General features: G+C 47.9%; 6 protein-coding genes across 6 annotated transcripts; 2 read left to right on the top strand and 4 right to left on the bottom strand.

Annotated features, from left to right (window-relative positions):
- Positions 1–1622: 1622 nt before the first annotated feature.
- Positions 1623–4670, bottom strand: M430DRAFT_210651 (hypothetical protein). The gene is made up of 7 exons (XM_024864432.1): positions 4444–4670; positions 4308–4386; positions 4023–4234; positions 3831–3950; positions 2678–3780; positions 2472–2608; positions 1623–2415 (listed from the first exon to the last, which is right to left on the bottom strand). Exons 1-7 carry the CDS (start codon positions 4492–4494, stop codon positions 1703–1705), a joined length of 2415 nt encoding a protein of 804 aa, XP_024722932.1. The 5' UTR covers positions 4495–4670; the 3' UTR covers positions 1623–1702.
- A 144-nt stretch (positions 4671–4814) lies between these two features.
- M430DRAFT_116508 (hypothetical protein) lies at positions 4815–5759 on the bottom strand. Its single transcript, XM_024861638.1, has 2 exons — positions 5453–5759; positions 4815–5401 (listed from the first exon to the last, which is right to left on the bottom strand). Exons 1-2 carry the CDS (start codon positions 5629–5631, stop codon positions 5284–5286), a joined length of 297 nt encoding a protein of 98 aa, XP_024722931.1. The 5' UTR covers positions 5632–5759; the 3' UTR covers positions 4815–5283.
- Positions 5760–5915: 156 nt separating this feature from the next.
- M430DRAFT_116505 (hypothetical protein) lies at positions 5916–8401 on the top strand. The gene is made up of 4 exons (XM_024861637.1): positions 5916–6803; positions 6855–7636; positions 7686–7881; positions 7939–8401. Exons 1-4 carry the CDS (start codon positions 6102–6104, stop codon positions 8311–8313), a joined length of 2055 nt encoding a protein of 684 aa, XP_024722930.1. The 5' UTR covers positions 5916–6101; the 3' UTR covers positions 8314–8401.
- A 349-nt stretch (positions 8402–8750) lies between these two features.
- Positions 8751–10970, bottom strand: M430DRAFT_16825 (hypothetical protein; the record flags this gene model as incomplete). The annotated part of the gene is made up of 3 exons (XM_024863534.1): positions 8751–8971; positions 9024–10628; positions 10679–10970. The coding sequence occupies 3 exons, from the start codon at positions 10968–10970 to the stop codon at positions 8751–8753; spliced, it is 2118 nt and encodes a 705-aa protein (XP_024722929.1).
- A 544-nt stretch (positions 10971–11514) lies between these two features.
- Positions 11515–12900, top strand: M430DRAFT_33566 (hypothetical protein). Its single transcript, XM_024866389.1, has one exon. The coding sequence runs from the start codon at positions 11736–11738 to the stop codon at positions 12534–12536; it is 801 nt and encodes a 266-aa protein (XP_024722928.1). The 5' UTR covers positions 11515–11735; the 3' UTR covers positions 12537–12900.
- A 49-nt stretch (positions 12901–12949) lies between these two features.
- Positions 12950–14178, bottom strand: M430DRAFT_116500 (hypothetical protein). The gene is made up of 2 exons (XM_024861636.1): positions 13135–14178; positions 12950–13079 (listed from the first exon to the last, which is right to left on the bottom strand). Exons 1-2 carry the CDS (start codon positions 14077–14079, stop codon positions 12993–12995), a joined length of 1032 nt encoding a protein of 343 aa, XP_024722927.1. The 5' UTR covers positions 14080–14178; the 3' UTR covers positions 12950–12992.
- Positions 14179–14450: the final 272 nt, after the last annotated feature.

Below are 14450 nucleotides of genomic sequence, written 5' to 3'. Positions count from 1 at the left end.
GCTCTTTAGTATAGACTCTTTAAACGTAAGGATAGTGTCGCTACTAAGTAGCTAGTAAGTTACTATTACTTTAGCGCTCTTAATTACTATATTAGCTACTATTACTACTTTTATAGTACTATAATATACTAGGTCTTTTATCTACTTATCTACTCTAATCTATAGCTCTTTAATCTATCTTTTTAGTATAACTTATACTCTTGTTAGGCGTTAGTTTACTACTAATGTATAAGTAGCCTAAAAGGCTACTATTACTACTAGCCTTTAGAGGGCCTCTTTTAGTATTAATCTTAACTATCTAATTATTACTAAGTTGTCGTTAAAAGAGGTCTTAGAGGTATATAAGAAGGTTACTATATTTACTACCTTTGTTTTTACTACTATTATTATTATTATAATAAGGTTATATAAGAGTCGTAACGCCTTTTCTTCTTTACCTAGTATTACGTAAGCCTTAATTCTTTATAGAATTATCTTTATCTTATTGTTACTACTACTCTTACTACTTACTAGCTCTTTACTATAGTTTTCTACTAGAAAATAAGAGTACTAGCTCTTACTTATAAGTAAGTAGTACTAGCTCTATTTAAGTCTAGTATACCTACTATCTGTTACTATAAGCTTACTTATAGTTTACTAGCGCTCTAAGAGGTATCTAAAGGCACTAATTTTAAATCTATTATTTGTTTTTAAGTTTTTAGAGTAGTAGAGGGGTAGCAACAAGTTTTGTTTTTATCTTTTATATAAAGTACTAGTAAGAGTAAAGAGCCTTATAAGGTACTATATAAGACCTTATACTCTAGTATAAGTAGTTAATTTTTCTAGTCTAACTTGTACTCTTTGTTTTATAAGAAAGCTATAGATAAGCTAGAGTAAAAGGAGTAGTAATATTATAGCGCCTTAGTAAGAAGGTTTTTTCTTTCTTTTCCCTCTTATAGAACTATATAGAAATTGTTTATAGATAACTCTTATAGTAACTATATAGGTATTTAATAGAGTAAGAACTTACTACTACTACTATTAATTATTAGACATAAACAGCTTATATTCTTAAATGAATTTTAGTCTTTATTAGAAGAATATATAATACGACCCTGCCGTATATTAATTAAAAGAATAGAACTAACATAGGTTGTGTACACCCTATCATCCTAGAGGGGTATACGCAAAGTTAAATGCGGAATTGTACCACTTGTGTATCCGACCATGTATCCATCTATGCACGCATAAAATGCTCTCCTCCCCTACTTGATGCAAATCAGTCGCCGACACAAGAGCCAGTAACCGTCCGCCAGTTTCTAGCGCCCCTGATGCAGTAGACAACCATACCCGCTAGCTCATCCTTCTTCATCATCGTCTAGGAATAGCATTCACCAGCTGCCTCTGCTTATTCAACCAGCTCCTCGGCGCATCTTGTCTGCGCTGCAGCACCACGCTGTTGCTCTGCAATCGGCTCGTGAGATCGTACCAAGCTGTGGCAATCATATTATTCTCACGCATCAGGCTCTTTATCAGGGCCTCATTCGCAGCCTTCACATTCATTCATCAGTTGAGTTCTCACGTAGCACTGATCAATCTGCTTGTAGGGGAGAGGCCAGCGAGATAAAACAGGAGTCCATTACAATAGAGACGTTCATAATATTTAGAAAATCGACGGAATTAGTAATAACAAGGAAAACTTGACACGGTACCTTCTGCGCATCTACACCGCCTTCCTCGGCCATTTTGAGCCGTTGCTGTAGGTCTTGGATGACCCTTTCTTGTTTCTCGGTTTGCTGCGAGTATCGTCAGTCACCGTCGTGGAATTTACCCATTCATCATTAGTCCATTTCCTCGCACGGAAAATTTGTTTCCGAACCGGGCTGGGCTTTGATGGAGACATAGGAAGAGAGATATGAACAGCGATCTGGGTGTCATCCGTTTTTGAGTTCTGAAGGGCGCCAATTGCCTCGCGCTCAAGTATAAGTAGAGCAGCCTCATCTATTTGGGCAATGTTGTCGAGTTGCTCGGACTTGGAGGTATACGGATCGAGACAAAGATGAGAGGGAAGATGCAACAATGCGGGGCTTTCAAAAGAAAGCTGCGCATTTAGAGGGACAGCTTCATTGCTTACCTCTTTCAATGTTTGTAGTTCCGTATTCGTCTGTTCATCCGTGGTATGGGCTCCTGCTGCGGGAGCGTCATTCTCACCGACCGAGTTTCTTCCTTCTTTCATGCCAGCAAGCTCCTGCCGAAGTTTATCCTTCGCCAGGAGGGCTTCGACTAGATGCGATTTCTGCTGCTCGTAATCAGTTTTTATGTTTTTGTATTTGCTCTCAAGAACCATCAAATCATTTTGAAGTGATGAAGTGATGATCTGATTGGTCGCTTTGAGATCATCTAACGCTTCAATCTCGTCTCGATCAACAGCGGCAACTACGTATACGTTAGCTTAGGTACTATGGATAAGGAATTATGACCAGATGACTTACGGTCTGCTTTCGTGGTAAGTAGTTCTCGATCCCGACTTGAAAGGGCAGCCTCGAGCTCGGCCAGCTTGCTCTTGGTTGACGAAAGTTCTCGGTTGGCTTCAAGATATAGTTTTCTAGTATGTAAAACGGCATCGTCCCTATAGAAACCCTCCATAAGTATGTGAAGTGGTCCAATGTTGAGGGCGTCGTTAATGATATTGACTAACTTTTCGGGTGAAGAGGTACTGATGACTGCTTGTAATTGCTCTTGCGCAAGAGCATGCTGCTCAGTGAGTTCTTGGAGATTCTCCTCAAGCCTCTTACGAATTCTTTCGGACTCTTCAAGATCGATTCGAAGCGTAGCGTTGGAGGTTCCAGCAGTGTTGCTCTTGAGAAGTTGATTCTCAGCTTTCAGCCTGGATATTTCTAGCAGATAGTTAGGGGTTGGATCATCGCTTTGTTCCAGCTCTTCTTCTAAGGTCAGACCGCCTGATCTGCCTGGTGATTTGGGGGAAGACTGATGCTGGTCGCCACTGTTAATTTGCTCCTGTAGGCCCCTTATAAATTCCTCATCATGCTGCTTGCTTGCAGTGAGCGCTTCGATTCTCTCCAAAGAGAAGCGATGCTCTGCCTGAAGAGTTGCTTTCTGGGTTGTTAATGTCATGACTTCAGCTTCATAAGCCTGAAACCTTTTCTTGTATTCGCCAATTGTCGTCTTCAGGGCATCGTTCTCTGCATAAACCTTGTCAAAGTCTTTTTGATTTCCCTGGAGAATATCAATTTTTTCTCGCAAGTTAGCGTTCTCTCTCTCGATACCACTCTGCAATTCGAGTTTCTTCTGAAAATGATCCACCATGTTTGCCTTCTTGGTTAGAGAAGCGTTTTCAGTCTTTAGCACCTTAACCTCATCCTCGAGCTCCAGAAGTCGCTGGGCAGTGGGCCTCAGGGAAGCAAGTTCTCTGCTCTGCTTCTCCTTCGTTATTCGACTGGCTTCCGCTTCCTGTTCATGCGTTGCAATAAGCTCGTCTCTCTCTTCGATTTGCTTTCGCAAGGCCTTTATATATTCAGCCTGATCTCCACTGTTTGACTCCTGAAGGGACCGCAACTGCTCCTCTATCCTATCATTCTGGTCGTGTAAATCATCATTTTTGGCTTGCAGATGTTCAAACCGAGTGATAAAGTCAGCATGCTTTTTCTTCAAAGCTTCATGCTCGTGGAGTAAAGTCGCATGTTCTTCTTCAAATGCGAGTTGGAGATCGTTGGTCAGTTTCTGGGGGAGAGCTGAATCAGTAGAATTGGAGCTTGCGTGTACTTCTTCAAGCTTTCCGAGCTGTAATCAAATTAGTAAACGACAAGGATCGTAGGGAGTTGTCAACTTGCCTTCTGTATAAGATCCATAATCTGGAGCTGCGCGGACTCATCGAGTTGATTCATGATGTTGCCGATGTATTTCTCCTTCGTAGGGCCATTGACTGCCGCCATCAAAAAAATCGTGAGGAGCTGGATACATGTGTTAGTCAGGTTTGATTCGAGTTCTGACAACGATAGGTTCGTCGAGATGTGCGCCGCTACCTTCATCGTTTCCTGAACATCATCGTGCTCTGCAATGATATCAAAATCTATTGTGGTTTCGAGTGTAAGATAATTGAGGTCTAGGGTGTGGTTGCGGATATATCGAAGTAGTGATCTGTAAACGGCCTCGAGGCACCTCTTCTTACTCAGCCATTTAGAAGGACTGGAATGTCTCTCAAGATCATTTATGGAGTAGTGGGAATCGATATCCTCTGCAGAAATTTAACATCAGCGTTTGTATGTCAAAGGAAGGAATAGAGTCAAAGGGGTTTCCGGTTCACCCACCCAGCATCGCACCCAAGGCAAGACCATCGCTCAGCTCTGCTAGGGACTCGACCTTGGAGTCGAGGGGGAATGTGTTCACCTGCATATCATGATTAGCACAGGACAATGTATATCAGAACATTCGAAGAAGAAATACCCATTTCAGCAGAGCTGTTTCTGTACCCCGAGTATATGGCATGGTCGGCATCGTCGAGATGGACCCCTTCGTGTTCGGCTCGGCGGTTTACGAGTAGACGTAGAAAAAGGACGAATTGTAAAAGAGATACGGTTTATGTGGAATTGTTCGAGAGCTATCTGACATCTTGGTCGGAGAGGCGGGCGTTGCAGGTGATTTATGCGCAAGGTTCGTTGTCTGGAGTTGCTGCCGTCGCTTCTTTCAAGATATCGCGTTCTAGGGAAGCTCCTTTGTGAACGCGACCTACCTTACCCGAGGGACAGAGACGGCCATCTCCCAGCACAATATTCTCTTTCTATTGCACAAAGCATTTGTGTCTAAACAAAGCATTCATTCATAGTATTGTTCTTTATTGAAGATGGCCCTGTCAAAGAACCCCAATCTCTAAATACGTTGTTACCTCCCCGGCTTTGTCCTCTCGCTCTTCTTGTCTTTAGTTTGTCCTTCAAAGGCGCTCTTAATGTGAGGAAAGTCCTGAAAGGCCGCTGCTCATTACCTTCTACGTCTCTGGGTTGGGGTGAATAGCAGGAAGAAGCAATGCCACGCCAGAAGAGTAGCACGAGGGGTAATCCAGTAATAACATAGATACAGCAGATGGCACCAATGATGGCACCACCAAAGAAGGAAAAGAAAAGGCCTCAAGTCCCTACCATTACAGCACTACAAGGACGCTGCCCCTCGCCTGTCCGAACGCCGCATGTGATATATCAGTTGCGCCTCGTCAAACCCAGTATTTGCAAGCCATGATGTACAATTCCAACGCCGGTGCCTTCCCTCGCCTGCACCCTTTCGAATCCAGAACTAGTCCCCACTGCCAGAAATCGATACCATCTGGTCCTCTTCAATGACCGCATGGTAGTCGCTGCCCCACGCCTGGACGGTTTCGAGAACTTTGGCTGGTGCTTCTGCAGCAAATCCTCTGTAGAGAGGTTAGAGATGAGCATGGGAGGGAGGAAGAGTGTACACCCACTTGATCAGCTTGTATTCATGTGTAATGATGCCCCCAGCAGCCTTGATGGCATCCTTGGCTTGGTCCAAGACGCTGTTGGGAGTATTGTCTGGATAAGTGACGATGACAGCCTTCTGTGGCACCTGTGAGCCGAGGACGACTGCAACGAGCACTAGGATGGAGAACAATGCAATCTTCATGTTTGCGCGGATGTGGCGGCTCTATTTTCAATGCTCCTCTGTGTGAAGGTGCAGCTGTCGCGGGCAGACCGTGAGGAGATATGAGGATGTCTACTGTAGGTACCCACGGTATCTTACCTTAAGCGCCATGCGATACCTAAGGTAAGGTACCTTACCTAGATACCTAGGTACATATAGGTAGCTGAGTCTATACGATCATGATTTGCTGTAGCGCGCGTGACTAAGCACTTTATGCCTCGTTTACCTTCAGGCTTCAGAAGGCATGAATGAAGCAAGGCTGAATACCTATCAAGATGCCTTCGACACATTCAATACAGCTCGATGGGTTAGCCCTTGCAAATGTCCGTCTTCAACCTCCGCAGCCCCTCCTCTGACCTCCCCTAAAGCCCCGTCTTCTTTCCTCAACAATAGCCACACGCAAGCCTCCTCAAAGCCCCAACCACGACCAGCACAAACAAAAGACGTCCAAGATGGCCGATTCCCACTCCTCCCGACTCGCATACGGTTCTCCCTCTGATGAGGTGGCGGAGGATTACAGGAAGGCGCTCGAGGATCTGACGATGAACTCGCGATACGAAATCAGCAATTTGACAGTTATCGCGAAGGAGAATACAGAGCACGCGCTGGCTATTTCAGAAGCATTAAAGAACCACATCAAGCAGACTTCGCCGGCCAAGAAACTACCTGCCTTTTATGTTCTCGACTCTGTGGTGAAGAATGTCGGGACGCCCTACACCCTCTTCTTTGGTCGGCAGCTATACTCGACCTTCATGGAAGCGTACGCTTTGGTGGATAATAACGTGAGGAGAAAAATGGACGAGATGCTGAAGACTTGGAAGGAGCCAGTACCAGGATCGATAGACACGCGACCAGTGTTTCCACCAGAAGTGACACGTCCAATCGAAAATGCTCTGATCAAGGCTAGAACATCGGCTGTTCAGGCTCACCAGGAACATCTCAGAAGCCAGCAGCAGCTTATGGGTAGAGGCCGTCCCATTGCGTCTCCTGCCCCATATCGTAATACTCCAACTCCACCCGGTGCATTACGGCCACAGACCCAAGTCCCTCCGGGATATGCCTCGGGTTATAGCCAACAACAGTTTCCCCCTCCAGCGAACGGACAGCAGTATTCCAACCAGATGAACGGCCACCAGCAGTATGGATTACCACAGGTATGTGCCTCTCCATTCCCTTGCCATGTCTCGTTGCTGAATGACGAGAAGCAACCCCCAAGCCAACACTACTCCCAACCATCTGGAAGTGCATCATCTTGGCAGCAGCCACAGATGATGGGATATCGCGCGCCTGAGAATAGCATAGACACATTGAACAGTGACATTGCAAACCTTATTACTGCCTCAAAAGCAGAATTCGCGCAAAATCCTTGGGATAGCAGTATACAAACGAGATTGAAGGCATTGCTTGACTTACAAACAATCTTGTCGAGTCAAAAGCTACCCCCTGATCAGATAGCGCTCATTAAAGACCAAGTTGCACAACTCTCTGAAGCTTCTCAACCGCAACCTAGAATCCAAACCCCTCCGGCACACCCACCTCCACCTGCACCCGTAGCAGCTGCTCCACCTCCTGCGCAGCAGCCTTCATTGAGCTCAATATTAGGGTCTGGCGCTCTTGCTGCGTTATTAGCAAGACAATCTGCCACCCCGCAACCAACACCCCCAGCTCAATCTGTTGCTCCTGTTCGGTCACCACCACAAACCCGTGCCCAACCTTCTTATAATCCCCTTGCGCCCCCTGCTTCATCTTCTACTCCCGTTCCAGACCCTAACTCCTTACTCGAGAAGTTACGAGCTGCGGGCATGCTTCCAGCAGTACCGGCAGTACCGGCTGCAACGAGCACTCCTCCTTTGCCTATAGGTTCATTGGTGGGAAGTGTCCCGCCTGGATTTCCCCCTCCTTTCATCAATACACCTCCCAATGCCACAAGAACACCACTAGCTGATGTCCCCAATGATGTCGTGCTGAAGCCTGCGTCTCTCAAGATGTAAGGATCGTCTGCCCTGGGTATATGGATGTTCTACTAACCTCTATAGTCCCCGCCCTCATCTCATATCTAATCTCTATGAGCGTCTCGGCTCGCCATGTACTCAATGTGGACGGCGGTTTCAATCAGATGATGAAGGCAGAAAAAAAAAGACGGCTCATATGGACTGGCATTTTCGAGTTCACCAACGAATGACGGAAGCAGAGAAGCGAGGCCAACATCGCAGTTGGTACGTCGATGAACTGGTATGCCACTCTCCTTCCACTAGCCCTCTACCTTCAATACTGAAGCTTGTCGCTTAGGATTGGATTAAGTCCCGTGAAGTTGAGGAAGACCAAAACACCAGTGCGGCAGACATCGCAGGCGGACCAGGTGCTGCAGGCTCGGTCACAGCCAACGAGCCCAAACTACAATATTTAGCAGTCCCGGATGATCCAGCACTTGCCAACAGTATCTGTCCTATATGTCAGGAGAAGTTTGAGATGAAGTGGCTTGATGACGCTCAGGAATTTGTGTGGATGGATGCAAGGAAAATTGGGGATCGGATTTACCATGCTAGTTGCTACGCGGAGGCTACGAAGGATGGCGGGAATTCACAAGTTAAGAGGGGTACCCCGGAGCCAATATTAGGAAAGCGAAAGGCAGAGGTCAGTGGCATCGAAAACAGACGTCTTTAAGTGTTGGTTGACGATATCATAGGATGACCATTTTGTATTCAGGGCCAAGGTCAAGACAGAACCTGAGGCATGAAAGAGGCCAAGGTGTAAGAACCCGAAGGATGAGGAGCTGATGTGGATTGACATTTGGAAGACAAAATTTGGGGTGGCCTGGTTGTCAACTTTTCAAGCATAGCATGGAGTGATTGGTTCTAGACAAGGTAACTGCTAGGTACTCTTAGATACCACGATCAATGGAATATGGTCAGAAAGAATAGAAGGGGCAGGAAATGATTTCCATGAGATTGTATCTGGTGGCTCAAGGTTTAGTGGCAGTGATTCTACTGAAACGGACAACGCCCATAGATACAATACATAAATGTGGATATATTTTATCTAGATACCGACTCCATGGCACCCGGAATGCTTCTAACTCCATTTTCAAACCTTCTGTTCAGTTATTGATTAGGCTGAACCGTGCCATTTTCTAATAAAAGACCATCCAGTCTAAGAAGTCCCAAACTCATAAGCCCATTCCCAGTACTCCCGCTCCCAATGCGCATGGCCCATCTCCAGCGCCCTACCAAATCATTAATCTCATTAGACTCCGCCTCGCTCTCTGAGGTCAATAACAGCTGCATAAGGAAGGATGAGGCTATAGCGAAGTTCGCCCGTGACCCTAAGAATGGCTTTTAGATGATGGGTGGAAATAAGGGAGGAGTAAAGCTTACAAGAATGCCAGAAGGCATCCAACGCGCCTCGGCCGAGATTCTCTACGAATTCAACGACTTCTTTGGCGCATTCTTTGGCTCCTGCTCGCACGGCCTGGCCGCTGCCCACGATACCGTGGTCTTCTTCTACTACACTGGTGAGGTTCTCTAGTGGTCGTAAGAGAGCCCGGAATAAGGTCATGGTCGCGACAATGTAGGCTAATGAGAGAGATGGATTCCCGCTCAGACAAGCCATGCCTCTTGAATCCACACGTTCCGGCTGTCGGAGAGCGAATGCCGGTGGTAACGAGTCGTTCCACGCTTTTAATCGTGATCGCAGAGGCCGCGCCAGATCCAAAGAGAGTGTAAAATCCCTCGACGTCTGCCGAGTGGCTCGCAGCGAGTAGTAGGAATCCATGATATCGCTCAATATCATCGTGAGTTCAGCCAGGAGGCGGAAATGATGGCTATCCGTTTCGGCATCTAGGAAGCCCGGGATGCCGTTGGAGTTCTGGTCGAGAGACGGTAATGGTAGTTCAAGGTCGTTCTCAGTGAGTGGGAGAACATCCCAGTCCTCATTCCGGATGTGACTGGGCATCCCGGCACCAAGGGATGCCCACTTGTCCATAATGAAGACGCCGAACCACAGACGTTTTCGAAGAGACATCTCCCAGGTGGGGATGCTGCTCCAATCACCACATTCGTGAGATAGGCCAAGAATTTGAGCTATGCTCACTGTCCAACCTACAAGACTAGTTTTCCAAGGTGTGTCGGTGGTGTAGCGGTTGGTAGGTGCCCTTTGCAAGAGGAGGAGACACGCCTGAAGAGTTGCTAGACGAGGAGTGTGAAGTTCTTGGGTTACTGCAAGCCAAGATATACGAAAGAGTTGGTGTGCTGGAGGTGGTGAATGGACGAGGGTCGTAGCAAGGAGATCGTCATATAGCATAAATGGTAACGCTGTGGCATACATGGCCGATAGCAAGGAGAGCGGCAATGTGTGGACAAGAGACGGAGAGAGAGATCCGGTAGAGAAGAATTCGCTTTTAGAGAGAATAGGAAAATACGGATATACAAATCGAAAGAAAAGACCAATCAATCTCAAAGCTTCTTGCTCCGTGAACATGTTTGCAACGTCTGACCGGGCTTTAGCCAGAACGTCGTCTTCAACTCTAGGCTCTCCTTTCTGGGCCAAACTGTCATCTGCGAGCATGAACACAACCGGTGGCTCTCCTCTCTCCCCGGGCATGGCGTTCTGACTCGAGGAAGTCTTAATTCGTCGATATGTCAACTTGGAGATGGTACACTCATCGTTCTCATCATAGCGGTAATGCCGTAGTAGGTAGGGATTTGACTCTCCAGTCTCTCCGATAAACCGAGCACATTTAGTGGACTGCGAGTCCAAGGGTCTAATCCGTACTCCAGTTGGCATCATGTGCAGATAGGGGTCCATGTTGTATATCGGTTCGGCATCCTGGTTGGGACCAAGCGGCTGTATCTGGGTTGGGGAATCGTCTAATCCATCATGCTCATTCATGCCATTGAAGGACTGCTCGCTGCTGTACTGTACAATGAAGCCCGGGCTTAACTGGGTCGCAGAGACATCGTACTGTTGTTGTTTAATAGAGCCTGCAACACTCGCGGGTTAGACAAAGTTTTCCGTCGTCCGGTTCACGTACCTGAGGCTCCAGACGACACCTCTGCTTCCCCATTGCTGTTCGAGGCATTCGGCCGTCTCTTCTTCTTTGGCCGTTCCACGAAGGTACATTGTCGGCCATGGGACGAACACAGCTGGCAAGGCGGGGCGACATCGATTTTACACGCAACCTGGCGTGCTCTGCAGAAGTCGCATGGCCGGTACTTGCGCGACTTGTAGCTCCGGGGACCTGGCTGTACGGGGGTGGTCAACTCCAAGCCATTGAAGAAATCGGTGGGAGACAATGAGGGCTGTGAGAAGCTCTGAGAATCCATCTCGAGGCTCTTCAACTAAGGGGAGGGGGGGGGGTAGAGGCAGCCCGAGAAGCAAGCTGAAGATGGGGGAGGCTCTTCCAGAGCAACTTACACCCCTTGTCGGGGGGGGGGATAAGGGGGCGCACCGGACAGTGAGTGTGATGGTGGATCTTCCTGTCTTGTCGATATGGCTTGTCCCAACGCCCACTCTTCTTCTGCTTCTTGCTTCTGCTTCTTGCTTCTGCCTCTTCTTCCTTCTCCTCTCTCTTCCTCGCTCTCGCGTTGTTCGGGGAGGGCGCGACGCGGCGTCAACTCGCGCGGAGAGCCATCAAGGAATATTCTTCTGATCGAGAGGCCCAGCCCCACTCCGGACGGAGGTAGCAATGCGGGGCAGAGTCGCATTGTCACTTGAACTTGAACTGTTGTGGACATGTTGCCCGGCTGTCTTCTTCCAGGTCCCAGGGTTCCAGCGAACGCCCATGTCCGTGGCCTACGGCCAAGTTGGCCGTGTTATCATCCCACCATTGACCTCTCACGACGCCCATCGCCGTGCACTCGCTATTCACACAGCACAATCAACAGAGCCAGGAGACTTGAGGCACCCGCAGGCCTTATATTCAATTCTGTTGACGTTAAGATGTCACTATTTCAATTGTTTGGATCATTTGTTTCCCTTTCCTTGCTTATTGGTTGACCCGTACCGAATCGTTGGCAGTTATCCCTCGAGTATCCACCATCGGTCTCAAACCACAACCATCCTTCAGTTGAACCCCTATTTCGGTCGAGATGTCCGACTCCTCCCTGTCTCTTCCCGTAGTCACGGGGTCATCAACCAAAGCCATCAATATCCTTCTCATTAATCCCAACGGCACCTCCTCTATGACAGAAGCTTGCCTCCGTTCGTTGCAGCCCACTCTGCCACCATATTGCACGGTTACAGGCTTCACGGCTCCCCATCCAACTCCCTCAGCCATTGAAGGCCATCTCGATTGTGTTTTATCGGCAGCCGCGGCCGTTCGGGCTGTAGCACCGATTGCCTCAAAGTATGATGCATTCCTTGTCGCCTGCTTCAGTGCACATCCTCTTATCAACGCTCTCCGAGAAGAAGTTTCTGGCCCGGTGATTGGGATTATGGAAGCTGCTTTCTATTCGGCTCGGATGCTTGGCGGCAGGCTGGGTGTTGTGTCAACAGGCGGGAGGAGTAAGTACATGCATGAAGATGCCATCAGACATTACGGCTTGGATGCTTTCTCTGTTGGTGCCGAAAGTACAGGCTTGGGTGTCTTGGAATTGGAAACACTGCCGAAGGACAAAGTCTTGGGACTCGTTGGCGAGGCCGCGAAAAGACTTGTGTATGAAAAGGGCGCAGATTGCATTACTCTAGGCTGTGCAGGGATGACAGAGATGAAACTCAGATGTGAGGAGTCCGTAGGGACGAAGGATGCATATGCGCAAGTCATTGATGGAGTAGGTGTTGGCGTTCAGATATTGATTGGGCTGGTGAGGGAAGGGCACGTGACGGCAAAGGGGGGTATTTACAGGAGCGCAGCGGAGGGAAGAAGAGCCAGGGGCCAAGATTGGATGTGACAGGGCAGTGAAGCTAGATCCTTTCCAACCAGTTCACCTCTCTTACTCCCATTGTTTCACAGCATATACACCGTTCTCGAGCAGTCTCTATCGCACAAGGTTGGCCTATTCTTTATTCCGGCTAGATGGATCTTCCATCTCAGGAAATCAGAAGGGTCAGATCAGGGATATTAGTTGAATATTCTCTTCCTTAGTGCCAGTTCACTGTCATCGAGGTTACACCGAGCCTATGGAGCATTCCTATCTATACATGGTGCGTTAGTTTTCGATTCGACAATGGTTTGCGTTGGATTTGACCATACGAGGCATCATGGCCCACGCTGAGGCTACCGTCAAATACTGATATCCTAGTGATTCTAAGCGTCTACAAAGGTGTAGCAAGAGTCTTGGAAATTTCTTTATTTAACAATATACTCTTATCGACAAAATATGTAGCCCCTACTGTCACCCACCCTCTCACAGAAGTTCTGGTTCCACGATTCCTGTCTGTTGAGTAATGAGGCCGTATGAATCAATTCTGCGATGTCGGTCAAAGTCGAAAGTCTAAAAGAAATATTAGCCAAGCTGTCTCAAATACGCACAATATGTTCTTTCTTACCTTCTCCTTTCCTTGTCTACAATCCTCCAGGTCTATTTCCGCAAATACGATCTCGTCACCCTTTCCTTTTGCCTCCGCCAATATGTGTCCCTCAGGTGAGGTGATACAACTACCACCAATCAAATCGTGCTTCCCATCCTCAAGGCCAGCCTTGGCAGCACTGATCGAGAAGCAGCTGTTCATATACGAGTTTGCTTGCATTACCAACTTATGATGGAACAAGGCCTCTTCCTCTGCCTGCTGCGGCGTCATCGGTTTCCTGGTTCCCCATAAGTCTGGTGCCCAACCGACTGTGTTATAGCCACAGAGCACAACTTCAACTCCTTGAAGACCATAAGTCCTCCACGATTCGGCCCAGCGTCTATCATTGCAAATGATCATCCCCATAATTGGGTCCCCCTTCCCGGGTGCTGCCTCACCACTACCCTTCTTACTCACACCCTCAATGACATCCGGTACTCGGAAAGCCTTGAATCCCAAGTTACCCGGTTCGAAATACCTCTTCTCCAACTGGTTGACAGCGTTTGGGTCCTCGAAGGGCTCTTTCGTACCCGGCAAATGGATCTTTCTGTATTTTGCAATGATGGCTGCTTTCTTGGCTGAGTAATACACTTGAGTATTATACCCCTTGCCCTCTGGCGTCCGCTCCGCATAGCCGACTGAGATGTCAATCCCGAGCTTTTTCGCTTCGTCGAAGAGTGGCTTGGTATTGGCCGACTCATGGAGTTCTGAGTGCTCGAAATAAGAATCAAGTTCCTCCTGCGAGTTGATGAGATGGCGGGGGAAGAAAGTCGTGAGTGCTGTCTCGGGGAAGAGAACTACTTGGGCTCCCAGTGAGGAGGCGGATTGCAGCAGAGCGATCATCCGCGAGACGGTCTCTTCGCGTTTCGAAGTAAGATGGATAGGCCCCATCTGGGCCGCTGCCACCTTGAGGAGACGAGGCATTGTGGAATTGTTTGAAGGGTATCAATGCGGAAGCTGGGCGGAAAGATTCGATTGGATGTACATACAATATTACTTCGAGAGGAACTGAAAGAAGTGCCGCAACTTTTCAACACTTTCCCTGTCTCCCACTTTTCAAAACCACCAAGTTATCAACGTGATAACGGCCGTGAGTATCACGGCGATGAACTCCCGAAAGCCTTATCTCGGAGTCGCACACTTGTTGCTCCTTGGCGCTGCTAATCTGCACAGTGCACTGTTTGTGACTTGCTCGCACACCTGAGACTATTATTAATTCTTCCATATCAAACACTTCTTGTCATCCAAGGTGCAGGCCCTTATAGAACCGAGTGTCTGGAGTGCGACGGTGCGAC

Source organism: Amorphotheca resinae (assembly GCF_003019875.1).
Source record: "Amorphotheca resinae ATCC 22711 unplaced genomic scaffold M430scaffold_3, whole genome shotgun sequence".
Taxonomy (NCBI): domain Eukaryota; kingdom Fungi; phylum Ascomycota; class Leotiomycetes; order Helotiales; family Amorphothecaceae; genus Amorphotheca; species Amorphotheca resinae.
Note: the sequence above shows the minus strand (reverse complement) of the source record. Positions and strands in the feature narration are given on the sequence as shown.

Excerpts from the sequence above, each read along its gene's own strand:
- M430DRAFT_210651 (XM_024864432.1), bottom strand. The coding sequence starts at position 4,494 with ATGCCGACCATGCCATATACTCGGGGTACAGAAACAGCTCTGCTGAAA. Across the intron at positions 2,609-2,677 it reads AGTACCTCTTCACCCGAAAA|GGACGATGCCGTTTTACATA; the intron begins GTTAGTCAATAT and ends GGGTTTCTATAG. Across the intron at positions 2,416-2,471 it reads ACTTACCACGAAAGCAGACC|TTGCCGCTGTTGATCGAGAC; the intron begins GTAAGTCATCTG and ends ACGTATACGTAG.
- M430DRAFT_116508 (XM_024861638.1), bottom strand. The coding sequence starts at position 5,631 with ATGAAGATTGCATTGTTCTCCATCCTAGTGCTCGTTGCAGTCGTCCTC. Across the intron at positions 5,402-5,452 it reads CATGAATACAAGCTGATCAA|AGGATTTGCTGCAGAAGCAC; the intron begins GTGGGTGTACAC and ends ACCTCTCTACAG.
- M430DRAFT_116505 (XM_024861637.1), top strand. The coding sequence starts at position 6,102 with ATGGCCGATTCCCACTCCTCCCGACTCGCATACGGTTCTCCCTCTGAT. Across the intron at positions 7,637-7,685 it reads AAGCCTGCGTCTCTCAAGAT|TCCCCGCCCTCATCTCATAT; the intron begins GTAAGGATCGTC and ends TAACCTCTATAG. Across the intron at positions 7,882-7,938 it reads GTTGGTACGTCGATGAACTG|GATTGGATTAAGTCCCGTGA; the intron begins GTATGCCACTCT and ends CTTGTCGCTTAG.
- M430DRAFT_33566 (XM_024866389.1), top strand. The coding sequence starts at position 11,736 with ATGTCCGACTCCTCCCTGTCTCTTCCCGTAGTCACGGGGTCATCAACC.
- M430DRAFT_116500 (XM_024861636.1), bottom strand. The coding sequence starts at position 14,079 with ATGCCTCGTCTCCTCAAGGTGGCAGCGGCCCAGATGGGGCCTATCCAT. Across the intron at positions 13,080-13,134 it reads GTAGACAAGGAAAGGAGAAG|ACTTTCGACTTTGACCGACA; the intron begins GTAAGAAAGAAC and ends TATTTCTTTTAG.